This window comes from Lactuca sativa, chromosome 1 (assembly GCF_002870075.4).
Source record: "Lactuca sativa cultivar Salinas chromosome 1, Lsat_Salinas_v11, whole genome shotgun sequence".
NCBI classification, from domain to species: domain Eukaryota; kingdom Viridiplantae; phylum Streptophyta; class Magnoliopsida; order Asterales; family Asteraceae; genus Lactuca; species Lactuca sativa.
This window is the reverse complement of record NC_056623.2, coordinates 83,837,021-83,851,224: the sequence shown is the minus strand read 5'-3', so window position 1 is coordinate 83,851,224 and position 14,204 is coordinate 83,837,021. Positions and strand designations below refer to the sequence as shown.

General features: G+C 37.1%; 1 protein-coding gene across 1 annotated transcript; it reads left to right on the top strand.

Moving 5' to 3' along the window:
* Window positions 1-6,698: 6,698 nt before the first annotated feature.
* LOC111887175 (uncharacterized) lies at window positions 6,699-9,567 on the top strand. Its single transcript, XM_052766062.1, has 6 exons — window positions 6,699-6,895; window positions 6,979-7,015; window positions 7,810-7,885; window positions 8,886-9,009; window positions 9,135-9,219; window positions 9,352-9,567. Exons 1-6 carry the CDS (start codon window positions 6,699-6,701, stop codon window positions 9,550-9,552), a joined length of 720 nt encoding a protein of 239 aa, XP_052622022.1. The 3' UTR covers window positions 9,553-9,567.
* The last annotated feature ends 4,637 nt before the right edge of the window (window positions 9,568-14,204 follow it).

Below are 14,204 nucleotides of genomic sequence, written 5' to 3'. Positions count from 1 at the left end.
TAGATCCAAGCATCAGGGTTTGTATGAGCACATAGGATGTTCTTATGGCTAAAACCCATCAGTGGTATCAGATCCTAGATTGGTTTCTATTGTATTGATGCCTTGTTTATTTGTTCAAGCTGTAAAATCGATTTTTTGTCTCCCTGCCTGATGAACTCGGCGAGTTCCAATGTGGACTCGGTGAGTCCATAGAGGAACTCGGCGAGTTCGAGCGTCAGAAGGAGGCAGTTTCGGGATTTCTTGCTGTTTTTCTCATGGATACTTGCCTTAATTGTTTTGGGTCCTTAATATTCGAAGTTTAATCATATTTTGAGTGTATCCTTGATTAAACAAAAGATAATTACCAATTGATTAGATAATAACTTCCTTATTTGATTAAAGTTTGATTATTTGTATTAATTGGGTAACTTGTCTTGCAAGAAATTGATTTTTTGGTCAAATTTAGATAATCATTAAATCAATTGTTTAATTTAAATTATTTGCTATTTGATCCTTTGTGTTTTGAAAATGTTTCAAAACTTGCCCTCAAGTTTTGGAATTTAAAAGCTGATTAAAAGTTTAATTTAGGAATGTTAAATTCTAAAACCCTAGTATTGTTTTGAAAAGTTCAATTCTCACCCTTATGGTTTTATTAATTAATTAAAGTGTATAGTTAAAAGAGATTTAATAAATCCATAAAGTTTTCGTTCACAATTTGATTGAATTAAAAGTATAATTGTTAAATTTGACCACCTAGTATTTTTAAAGTGTAAAATACACCCTATACTATATATAACATTAAAAGTCTAACATTATATATATGTATGAGTAAAAGTCAGTATTACTGTTAGTAGGCCTCATTCACGAAGCTGGTCTATAAGGGGTGTTTAAGGGAATTGCCTATAAAATAGCAATTGAATGGGTATCCACTCTTACCCACCGCACTCTTGACTAGTGGAGGGTCGTTAGCCGAACGGGTAGGATAGGACAGAGACCTTCCATTATAAGTATAATGAAGTACAAAAGTAACTAAATGTTTTTACAAAATTCCCAATCTTAGTTACTTTAGGCAAAAGTGAATTGATGCAATTCCATGAAATTACACTTTGTGCCCTTGCGAAGACGTTAGTGGAGCGTGTGTGGTTAACCGGCACACTAAATGGTTCTAAGCAAAGGTAGCAAAGGGTGACTCAATGTTTGTCATAGTTTGGTGGAGCGTGTGTGGTTAACCGGCACATCGAATAGGTGATTGTAACATGTGGGGGCACCATGTAAGTTTGCATGGTTATTCACACCCGCTTTGTGATCCTCGGCATCCCAGTCACAAACTAGAGGGGCATATTGACATTTAAAAATGCCATTGAAAAGTTCAATGAATCTCAAAGGATCTAGGAGTTTTTCAAAGCATTTAAAACTTAATCGGTTTTTCGTTTTTCATGGTGGAAAATTAGTGAATTGTCATTCACTTACCTTCAAATATTTTGCAACTAGATTACGACATCCCTTTTCTAGGTTGTAGCGTATTGTGTTGGGTCCTAGCCTTAATATCTCATTTGGGTGATTTATTAAGGACTCAATCAATCAACTAACTTGAATTTAATTTTTCTCCCATTTTGTAGATGTCAAAGTACGACAACTATGGTCTTCCCAAATCCCGTGGAACAAGCATTCCACATGAAGATGATATTCCACGATTCAATCGAGGAACAAGAGATCATGCTTCACTTCCTCCACCTCCTCCAATTATTCTCCCTAACCCACAAAATCGAAGAATTGAAAGGTTCAATGTCACTAAAGCCATATTGGAAATGAAACATGAAGATGGTAAACCCGTGTGTGCCCACGTTCTAGGAATGAAATCACACATCGATAGGTTGATAATGATGGGTGCGTCATTCCCTGATAAGTTGGCTGTGGACTAGGTTCTGCAGTCACTCCCTGAATCATATAATGAGTTCAAAAGAAAGTATTATATGATGGATCATGACGCAAACCTCATTGACCTAACTTACATGCTCATTGCTGCTGAATCATAAATGATTTGGCAAAGCAATGGAGCATATTTGTTGGGAAAGTCAACCAACCATGCTTCCGAGGACGTTCTAGGAGAACCGACCTGCGTTTGTTGCCAAGTGAAAGGGCATTGGATACAAGTTTTCCCTAAGAGCCTGAAGAATCCAGAAGATGGGAGAGTCAAAGAGTATGGATGTGCTTCACGTAAAATCCACTATCTAACTCCATTAAGTTCCTATTCATTGATTCTTAATACATAATGTGATAAGATTGCATTTGAATGTTTTGCAGGATCAGCGAAAAAAGAGGAAGCCTGATGGAAAAGCAAGATGAGTCTGATCACGAAGAGATGGATCTCGATCACATGGATTCGAAGATTAGATTTTAAGCTTAGGAAGTTATGATAAAGTTGTTAGGAATATTTGATTACATAGTTTTTCAGTTGATTTTGCATTGTAAGGACAAATGTTTTCCGCTGCTTTTATGAATAAAATAAATTTTGGTTTGACTCATTTATTTATTTATTTATTTCCTTGCAATGAAATCGTTATGAAAAATTGATGTTTACATATTTCTACAACGAATGGATGTGATTCTTAATTATATTAATTGTGGAAATGTCAAGAATTTACCAAATAGGGAGAGTTTCTCGTCATCCAAGTTTCAAGTGGACAGAAACTTGGAATCATACAACAAGTATTGCATGATGAATGAGAAGTTTCATATTTGGAAATTAGACTAATTAGTTGACAAAGTGTCAAGTGAAGGACTAGGAGATCGAGTACACAAAATTGTGTGTTGATCAAGTCCACCACAAAAGTAACAAAGATATTCGTCATGATTTACTAAAGGTTTAGTAAATATGATTATAATTATAAGATTAAGTGTAATTATGAATTGATTGAAAGAGTTTAAATCAATAGCAGAACGAATAAGAAGAATCAAGTAGGCAGAAAGATAAAAGTTTCTCTATTCTAAGAAGAAGGGATAGTACCTTTTATTATGATAGGTCTTAATGATTAAGAAACATATCTCAATTGATCCTCTAAGTGAGTCTTAGTGCAATTGTATGTCTAAGAAGAGGAATCGAGAATTGAAGAAATGGTTAAATCAAGAAGCCAATCATACTTCGTTCCAAAACAAGTCTTAGAGTTAAGATTGTGACATTGAGTGACAAGTATTAGGAAGGTTTATAACATTCATCAAATGTGGAAAGTTGTGATGTCTTGGATAAGACAAAGACCAACTAGGACCAATTTTATGAAGTGTTCTGTCTTGATAAAAGCTACACTAACTCTTGAATATTTGTTTGTCAAGAAATGTTTATTGACAAGAGAATCTTATATGTCAAGGAGTCGGTGGGAGTCTTAATGGTCTTGAAAAGGTTCAAGAACTTACCAAGAATAAACCTTATCGATCATCACTAGCACACGAGTTGAGGTCTACAACCTATTGTGTTGACACTATCTTGTTTCTGTGCAAATCCAACTGAGTTAATTATGCATGTGAGTTCTATGAGTTCTCATTTAAATGCATAAAAGGCAAGGACCTTGATCAATGAAAAGTACATTGATAAGAAAGGGTGATCTGCTTAACTACTTGGAAGACATGGTGGGCAGCCGTGTTACCATAAGGCAAGAGTTCAAGATTAAGAAAGTTCGTTCCATAAGAGTTTGGATTTGTCGCAAACTTTGTTTTTGACAGATTCGCATAGATAGGAACACATACCCCATTAAAATCTAAGTTTCATAAGATTCCCTCCTTCATGAAGATGACTGTGAGGAAGTGCTTTCACTAAGAGAGATTTTAAAGAAGATAGCGATTGTAAAAATTGTATTCTCAAATTTGATTATGGTTATGGTATCCCTTTCCATGATCCGAATTGTGAGATTTGGCAATTAGTCTGAATTGTTTAGACACACATATGAGCTATCTTAGACAAAGGTGTATGAGATTAAGAAGCTTAGATAAAGGATTATCAAAGCATTAGGTATTAGAAATATGAAATTCAGAAATTCAATAAGTATTGTTTTCTGGAAGTTCAGTTGTTTTCTAAATACATGTCAAAGCTAGTGGGAGCATAAGTGTTATGCTTATATGATAATAATCATCGTGATAGTAGGAGCATAAAAGTTGTGCTGGTATGATTATTAAGGCAAGTATTGCAAGTTAGCAATATTAATTATAGAAAACAAGAGTTATACTTTGCAAAGTCGTAAAGGTTGAATAGTTGTTTTGCTATAATTAAGGAAGAGAATATTGTACTTCGTTTCAAAATCTAAAGCTTAGATTGAGAAATTTTAATAAATTTAGTCAAAGGATACATAGTGTGTTCTTAAATTTCGATTATGATTACGGTATCCCTCTTCATAGTACGAATGGTAAGAACGTGACACATAAAATATTATGGCAAAAGATTCATAAAGTGTCATATCTTTATGCATCGCGTCCCATACGCTTCGGGTATAGGATCGATTGCAAATGCTATAATATTTGACCATTCTAAAATTTTCCAAATGTCTAGCGCATTTAGAAGGAAAAAGGACATGAATCGGTTTTGACTAAGATAATTAAACAACTATCAAAGGACGATCCAAAGCTTGCTAGGGATTGTTCGCTTGTGATATTGGATGGAGCATATCGACGTTATTATGAATATATAAGATTATATTAAGAATAAGTTGTCACATGGTAAATATGGAAAGGTTTCCATATTGGGAGTTGGATATTGAGAGTCTATGTCTAGATTAGAAACTTTAATGCAAAAGGATGTTCAAAGGAATGTACTTTGAGTGAGAGACATCACATCTATGGAATTGTCTTGTAACAATTTCCGATAGAGAGTTTTGTAATTCATTGGCAATATTCATTGTGACCTTAGTGCAGTGATATTACAAAAGGATCATTGCATAAAATGTTAGAATCTAACATATTCTATAAGTGGCAAGAATTTGATATTCTTTCACTTGTGAAAAGGATTGGGAGTTGTGAAATGAGTAGAATTAGAAATGTGTTCATTTGATCTATTTCACAAAGTAAGAACCATAGGTAAACATTGTGTGCATGCTAAGAGCATGGGACAAGTATAGTTATAATTCAAATAAGAAGTTGATTACCCGAAACAACAAATAATGAGTAATCGATATGGTGATAAATAAAAGGTGTTTTATCATATGGGATTAGTATTATTCTTGTGTTTCACTTTGCATGTTTTGACTTCTTGAATAATTTAATTGGTTCAGAACAGTCAAATTATTCAAACGGACCAGAGTCGTTCATATGTTGGAAGTAGGTATGAATGAAGACTGTTGTGAATTGGTGTGTGGATTGTCTAAAGTGTATTAGACATAAGCAAATGTTTGCTCACTACTAGAAAAAAGGCCTTTTACGATGCGCAAAATACGACGCTCATTGATCTATGTTACGCAAAGGAGAGTGACATTAGAAAAATGTCATCTCTTCAAAAAATTTAAGGATAGAAGACACGCATTATTGCACGCCCTTAAATTAGTGTCTAAAAAAACACGGAGGGCACCTATAACAAATTGCGTGTTGTCTAAGGATGTCGCTTTATAATTTTTAATGGAACGCGCGTTCCATCCTTTAACAGTAGGGGGAAATGAAATTCTGAAAAAATTAAAAATCCCGCCTTCCTTTTTTTTCTCCTTTCCCTCTTGCCCAAATTATGGACGCTCCTTCCTTCCCCCTCCCGACATTGACTGCTGCCTACTTCTTCCCTCACTTCTACCTACTGGAACCACCATATCTCCCACTCGATGTTGAAATTGTTAGAAAAAGCCCTAATTATACTCTCAAGTCTAAATACAGAAAAAATAGAAGATGGTGAAGAAGTAGCAGTAGAGGAAGTGGAGGATGAACAGTCGAAAATGGAAGGAATGGCATCAATAGCGTTGTTACTAGATGGCAGCCATACGGAGGTCAACATTCTTTTCTCCACAAATTTCTGCCCTTGGGTCATCTTTATTTCCCTAATAGCGTGCCCTAAGAATTATAACTATTACTATGGTTTTCAGCCATTCGATGCTTCGTCTCTCCCCCATTCTCCTACACTCCTCCATCTTCTCCGAAGGTTCGCCTTCATGATTCTCTCACCCCACATTCAAGCGATTCTCTCCAAAAAATACTAGGTAAAACTTAATTTCATGATCTTGTGAACAAGAAAGTCAAGTCGTCGCTGTCTTCTTCTTCTTCTTCTATACCATAGATATCGTTCATAGTCTCTCTCCTAAAACTGATCGACAGCCTCAAATACCTTAGTCTAAGCCAGCTATTCATCCAAATCGCTAGCAAGTGGGTCTTCTCTTTCTCTCTCAAATTATCAGTCAATCGATTTATTGTCATCACCTCCGTATACGCGCTGGCTTCCCTTTGTTCCCAATAATCTCTCCAGTCAAATCAGGTACCTATCTCTCTGCTTTCTGAATTCTCCTATATTGGAAATTCATTGATACTTCGATAGCTTTTAAACAAAAAAAAACTCAGTTTTTCTCTCAATAATCCCTTGGATTTTTCATTGGTGTTCCCCTTACTGGCTTCGATAACCTCTCTAATTTGTGAGATTTGTTTTTACTTTCTCTCCCCCCTCCCTCTAAGAAGCAAACGCAGCCTCGTCGCCTTCAATCACCCAACGATTGGATTCATATATGACAACAATTTTATGTGTATGAGTTGTAGCAGCGAGCTATATGGCAACTGTAGAGTCTCTCTTGCTTGGATCTGGAACAAGTCACCCTCCATCCTCTGCCTTCAACCCAAAGGCAAAGGCAGCTGCTGCCTTCCCTGAAACTGCTCCTGGCTTAAACCCAAGGGCAATCATGTCTTTTTCACAAGATCTGGAACAAGTCACCCTCTTCATCCTCATCATTGAAGTTGAATTGATGATGTATTTTATGAATCAGATGAAACTTAAATCATTTCATGCTACCACTTTTTAACTAATTGCTTCAAATCCTTTTATTTTTTCAGATATTGTGAGGGTTTCAAGTATGCTGCCAAATCAAGGGTTTAATGAGCTTGATAGATTGCGCCATGAAGTCCAAGTCCCATGGCATCTTCAAATGTTATGTAAAAAATGTTCTTGGGAGTAGGATTAGTGGCTAGAATGGTCTTCCACCAAAGGTACTTGTGTATTTTAATTTACTTTTTTTCTTATTATGTCTTATTAATCAATAATACTTTGTTTTAAGAGATAAATACAAGTTCATGGTATATGTGTATGATCATGTAAGCCTTAATTGCATCTATTGCTGATGTGGCTCCTTCTTTTGTTTAATTCATGGTTCAGTAGGTTCCTATCATTTCATCTCACTGTCTGTAATCGCATCCTTTGTTGATGTGGCTCCTTCTTTGTGCTTAGTTGTTGTTATCAGAAGTTGCCACCTCATTCTTAACTACTGTGTTACCTTGTTATTCATGGTTGTTGTCTCTGTATGTTGTCCATTGATGTTGAGTTGTTGACAGAAAAATCTCACAATGTCATTCTGACCTAACACTTATTGTATCTAAATTCAAGTTAAGTACTATTATCAGAAGCCGTCATCCATGAATCCACTCCTCAAGTTTCTTCTTCCAAATGTTTGTGACCTTTTGGCTGTGGCTGCTTTTGTTATTCATCGTTGTTGATTCCCCATGTTGGCCGTTTGATCTTAACAACTGAATCTCATATTATCTCATCTAAGAAATATGGTTCAGGGATAAAATTTGGAATTTAGACACATACGACCTAACCCTTTTTAACAGATTGTAGCTATTTGTCGGTTGTTGAATCATATATGACCTTTCATTTGTGATGTGAAGGCAAAGATTCAGAAGAAAGAGGGGATTCCATGGCATCAACAGATTTTGATCATTGATGGAAAGATCCTCGAGGATGGTAAGACTTTAGCAGATCATCACATCCGAATTGGATCTAGATTGGAGTTGGTTGTGAGTTTGGGAGGACCATAAAGTTGTTGTGTACGATCACCCTATCATGTCCCAAGCCGATGTCTCCTACAGGTATCTACATCGATCATGATTCGAATCTTATTCGATCACTTCTCATTTCAATTGTTCTACACAAATACCTGTGTCGATTGACTTGATTTTCATTTGATCACACATAATTGACTGATCTTTGTGTGTCCGTATTAGTTTACACCAGAGTTTCTTAGGTTTTGTTCATTCATTTCTGTATCTGATTTGGCCAAGTTTATTTTAGGTAAAATCGTGTTATTCAAAAGTGTATTCTTGTCATTTTGTTATTCTCTTCCGGCTTTTACTAATCTGGAACACACAACTAGGATGATTCAAAATCAATCAGTAACTTCAAATTACTTTCATTTATATTACACACTATTAACTTAAGCTCTGTATTTTCCTAAATTCCTATTTATTGACTGAAAATTTAGCTGATTGTCAGTTGTTGAATCATATATGCAAGTTTTTGTTAAGACTTTGACAGGGAAGACAATAAAGTTGGAGGTGGAGAGCTCAAAGAACATTGATACTGTGAAGTCAAAGATTCAGGACATAGAGGGGATTCCACTGCATCAGCAAATGTCTTCTGCCTATTCTTTCCTCTAAATGGTGTACCACCATACAACATCTCATATAATAAAATACATGAAATAAAAAAAAGAATATAATAAAAAATTAGTTAAAGTATTGAAATGGGTAAAAGAAGGTAATTCAAATAAATGGTGTATATTTTAAAGAAAAATTTTAATTCATGAAAATTAATAAGCTTACCCACTGCCCACCAATCAATAGCACTGGAGTGGCCAGCTCCTGTTATGACTTCCTGAAATATCATCATAATTTCAAAGGGTAAAATAAAGAGACCATAAATAAGTAAAATTACGTAAATGCCCTTTGAGTACTTTTCATACCAGAGGTGGTGGTGAGCCCTCCTTTTGTGTTTCTTACCTCTGTTAAAAGTGAATTGAGGCCTGAAATCCAAGTTGCAGCTCAAAATTATTGGGTTAAGAAGGGTGGTGCATTCACCGGTGAGGTTAGGTATGTTTCAAAGTGTCATTTATCAAATTACCATCCTTTTTTTTCTAAAACTTTTCAATTTCCTATGTCTGATTTCTTCTTCTTGATTCTTACTAAATACTGAAGTTGGTTTTCTATATTTACAGTGCTGAGATGCTTGCCAATTTGGGTGTCCCTTGGGTCATCCTAGGTCACTCTGAAAGGAGAGCCCTATTGAATGAAACTAATGAGGTACCCTTTTCCTTGTGTAGATTTTACTCAGCCTATTCAAATCAATTCACACTTTTCCTTGTGAACATCTTAATCAGTGTTGTATGCAAGTTACTGAAAAAGTTTTTTTTTTCTTTTTCTTGTTTCATTCAGTTTGTTGGAGACAAGGTTGCATACGCACTATCTCAAGGTTTGAAGGTTATTGCTTGTGTTGGGGAGACTCTTGAGCAACGAGAAGCTGGAACCACCATGGAAGTTGTTGTTGCACAAACCAAAGCAATTGCTGGTAATTATTTTAAAACTAAACTTGCTTCTACTGTATGTCAAAAATCAAAAATCTTGTTTTATCTTTGATATAATAAGTAACTTGCACACAAAAGTTATGATTTTGGTGTTTAATGCAAGAAATCACAATATGCCTTTTCTATGTGATTCTGATTTTGGTAATTTTTTGTTGCAAGAGGAAAAGAGGAAAAGAAAGCTCAAGCCGAAAGAGATAAGATGCTGCAAATGCAAGTGTTGCATTCTTCATTTCAATTGTTAGTATGAAACACAGAGTAGATGGGCCAATGTAAACTTCTTATCCATATAACATCTGTTTGGAGCATTAGTCTTAAAGAATTATGAAAGGCAAGATGCAACTTTACTTAGTTGGAATTTGATGTAGAGAGTAGATTAGATGCAAATTTAGATATTGTAAAAAATAGAATTGTATGACATTAAATTTTATGCAATGGATTGTATTTTTTGTATATGATATTTTATTTCTATTATGAGACATTAAATGCAAATTTAATTTAAAAATTAATAAATATATAAATATTTTTTTAGAACATTTAAAATTATGATACGCAAAAATGTGTGTCATCTTCATTTATGACATGGCCTTTCTTGACAGGGGCTTCCTTGATACGCATTGCGTGTCATAAACACGCGCGTCGTAAGGTTACGACACGCAAATGCGTGTCGTCTTCCTTTATGACAGGGCCTTCCTTGATACGCATTGTGTGTCATAACCGCGCGTCGTAAATGCGCGTCGTAAATGCGCATCGTCTCTCTTTATGACAAGGCCTTCCTTGACACGCATTTGCGCGTCGTCTGAGCGTTTTACGACGCGCAATGAGCGTCGTAAAAGGCCTTTTTTCTAGTAGTGGCTGCAACGTTCATGAGTGCTTATGAATATGACTTGAGCATTGGATTAAACTCACGCTCACTTGGATCACTTCATGGATTTTTATTCCACGAGTGGTTAGTGAGACGATAACATCTTATATTCTTGAAACCGAGATGTGTGAGTTGTATCTTGCGATTCGGTTGCACATTGATAATATGTAAACGCACCAGTAACTTGGTGTCATAAAACATATTGTTGTTTGTGATTCGGTGAGTGAGTACAAGCAAACATTGAATCAAAGTTTATCTGTTCCTTTTATCCAAAGTAGGATGAAAGCGATATCTTTGGGCCCCTCGATGATTTAGTGATGGCACCTAAGCGCTTGGCCAAACCGGGACTAAATTGATGTGTTCAATTGTAGTCTATTGCCAGTCATCATAAATCGGAAGTCGAGAAATAGTATAGAGGGAATGATTAAGTTCATGTCTCATATCTGTACGATATCTAGGATGGAGGAATATATGATCCCTTATCTAAAAGACACGCATACCTGATAAGATCATAGTTGATAGCGGCTTTAGAAAGCTACGATTGCAGATCAGGATCAGAAGTCATACGCATAATAGTTGTTAGACTTATTCAAGTGGGAGACTGTTGGATTAGTGTCTAAGTCCATAACTATTTTGGTATGTACTTGACCCGATGGTGCATGGTCCTTTTGGGTTACCTTCACCAAAGCAACTTGATAGGATGAATTATGGAGAGAAAGGATTAATTATGATTTATTAATATATTATGAGAATAATATATTAAAGGAGAAATCATATTGTTTAATTAATATTAGTCAAGAATTAATAAGAATTAAGTTTGTGGCTAAAAGACATTAATTAAACTTAATGGACTAGAACTGTCAATTGTATGATAGTTGAATATTGAGCTAATGGACTCCATATTAAAGGGGTGGACAAATTCTATGGGGAAACCCATTAGAAATCGACCTAGGCCTTTAAGGAAGGAGTCCATGGGTTGCTTAGGGCTTAAGCATCCAAATTAGGGTTTCCTTGTTAGATAACCCTAATAGCCTCACTATTTGAAGGACCCTTAAGGCTCAAAAACGTGGTGAACTTGTTGATTAGAGTTTCCACACGTTTTGGGCAGCCTCCACTCTCCTTGTTCTTCATCCTCTTGCTCTTGGTGTTTGTGAACCATTAGAGGAGTGACAATTGTGACTCTAAGCTTTCTAAAGTCATTACAAGGAGGATTTGAGATTGTTATTTCTACATAACAATCAAGGTAATATCTTAAACCCATTACTATGTTAATATTGATTATCATATGCTAGATCTAGGGTTTAAAGTCTTGGATGAATTGCATGTACAATAGAGAAACCTAGATCCAAGCATTAGTGTTTGTATGAGCACATGTGATGTTCTTATTGCTAAAACCCATCAGTTACAACGTATGACGTTACATATACTACTACTACTAATAATAATAATAATAATAATAATAATAATAATAATAATAATAATAATAATAATAATAAGTTACATGACAAATACTACATGAAATATGAATTGTTAAGTTGAATATTATAGTTTTCTCCTGAAATTGAACAACTTTCAACTACATACCATAAAAAGATTAAGTGGCTAACGACTAAAACAAAAACATAACAATATGATACACCAACATGTCACGTCAACTATTATGAAACAACCCAAAATACCACCCAAAAATTTCGATTTTATTATAACAAAACCATATGCTACGTGTTTCAAAAACCATAATAAAATACTGTGAGAAAAACTGTATCACAACTGTATCCAAACATATTAGGAAAACTAAATCAACTCCCAGGACAAAACTGAAGCTGTGGTGTGTGCGATGCCATCATCCCGAGCTCTTCCCTTTACCTGCGGAAGTACCTGAAACCAAAACTGAAACTGTAAGCACGAAGCTTAGTGAGCTCCCCCAAACTACCACATACCACATAACAACATATAAGCACATATTGGGCCTTGCCCACTACATCGGACCAAAGTCTGGGCTAACTGGGGCCTTGCCCCCTACATCGGACCGAAGTCCGAAGCTGACTGGGACCTCTGTCCCCTATCGGACCGAAGTCCAAAGCTGAATGGGACCTTCGTCCCCTACATCGGACCGAAGTCCAAAGCTGACTGGGACCTCTGTCCCTACATCGGACCGAAGTCCGAAGCTGACTGGGAACTTCGTCCCCTACATCGGACCGTAGTCCGAAGCTGACTGGGACCTTTGTTCCCTACATCGTACCGAAGTCCGAAGCTGACTGAACATAGCATAAACATATCAACTAGCATAAACACATAAAATCCTGTCTGAGCCACGGAGGCGTCAAACATACTAGCTACTGCATTGGACCGAAGTCCAGAAACTACGATTAACTGAACGGGCCGGCATTGTGGCCTTAGACCAGTTCCTACTGAAGGGAAACTCACCTCGTGAACTGGCTGCTGCGTGAATGGCTCTGGAAGCTAACTGCGGCTGCTCCGGTATCTCCCCGACTACAAGTCCATAAACACACTCAATCAAATGCTAAACACTCGGTCAAAGTCAACCCACAGTTGACCTGACTCGCCGAGTTGGGCCGCCAACTCGCCGAGTCTCTAGTCTCACTTCTCAACCCTACTCGTGGCTACTCGTTGAGTATGGCATCAACTCGACGGGTACCCTCTCGATCCAAGAACTCAGACTATCTTCATCCGACTCGCCGGGTCATATGAACAACTCGACGAGTTGTTCTTCGATCTAAGAAGATTGCCTTGGACTCGCCGAGTTGTATGAACAACTCGTCGAGTCCCACCATTACTGAGTCTGCCCTCCAACTCACTGAGTCCACTCTACTACTCACAGGCTTCCACTCGACATCACTCAAAAGGGGAAAACGGGACTCGCGACTTGACTCGCCGAGTCACATCCATGCAGTTACTCTAAACTCGATTCTGCTTGAATCCAGCGTCTGAAACTTACAGATCTGGACTTCCTTAACTCGATTAGCACGTAAAGATTCTATCTTTACGTGCCCATAAGCGACCAAGAAGGTAATAAGGCTCCAAAAGCATAATAAAGGCTAGATCTAGGGTTCTTATGCAAAGCATCATCAAAAAGGCAATAGATCCGGGCTCTACAACTCCTAAATGAACAGATCTAGGGATATCTCGACCTATTAAGGCATCCATACAACTATAAGGCTTGGAAAATGCATCCAACTAGCCCTAGAAGAGTTCTAATGGAGGTCTAAAGCATAAAACAGAAGGAATCCGAGAAATACCACAATGAACTCTGATTTTGCCCTTGGATCTTTGCTCTACACCTCTTCTCTTTGCTCCTTTCTTCTTCTTCTTCTTCAAGCCTTCAAAATCCACACACAAAAGCGCTTAAAACAATAAGGGATGGATTAGGGTTTTCTCACAGCTCTCTGAGGGTGAAGGAGGCGAGTTTGGGGCACATAGCATCGCTTAAATAGTGAGCAACCCGGGGATTTAGGGTTTCTTCCAGGCAGGCAGACTCGCCGAGTCCCGAATATGGACTCGCCGAGTCGCCGACTAACACGTGCACGAAAACTCGACCCTACTCGACGAGTCAGGCCATAGACTCGCCGAGTCTCTCAATAAAACTTTTAAATAAATACCACAGGAACAACATACCAGATATAGGGCGTTACAATTCTCCCCCACTTGTCTCAGACTTCGTCCTCGAAGTCTGCTACGGCTGAATCTGCAAATAACTTTGGGTAGTGCTCTCTCATTTCTTCCTCAGCCTCCCACGTCCACTCAGACCCCTTACGGTGCTGCCACTACACCTTCACTAACTGAATTGCCTTGTTCCTCAAGGTCTTTGTCTTCCGGTCCAG

Excerpts from the sequence above, each read along its gene's own strand:
- LOC111887175 (XM_052766062.1), top strand. The coding sequence starts at position 6,699 with ATGGCAACTGTAGAGTCTCTCTTGCTTGGATCTGGAACAAGTCACCCT. Across the intron at positions 7,016-7,809 it reads AGTATGCTGCCAAATCAAGG|GCAAAGATTCAGAAGAAAGA; the intron begins GTTTAATGAGCT and ends TGTGATGTGAAG. Across the intron at positions 7,886-8,885 it reads TGGAAAGATCCTCGAGGATG|AGGTGGTGGTGAGCCCTCCT; the intron begins GTAAGACTTTAG and ends TTTTCATACCAG.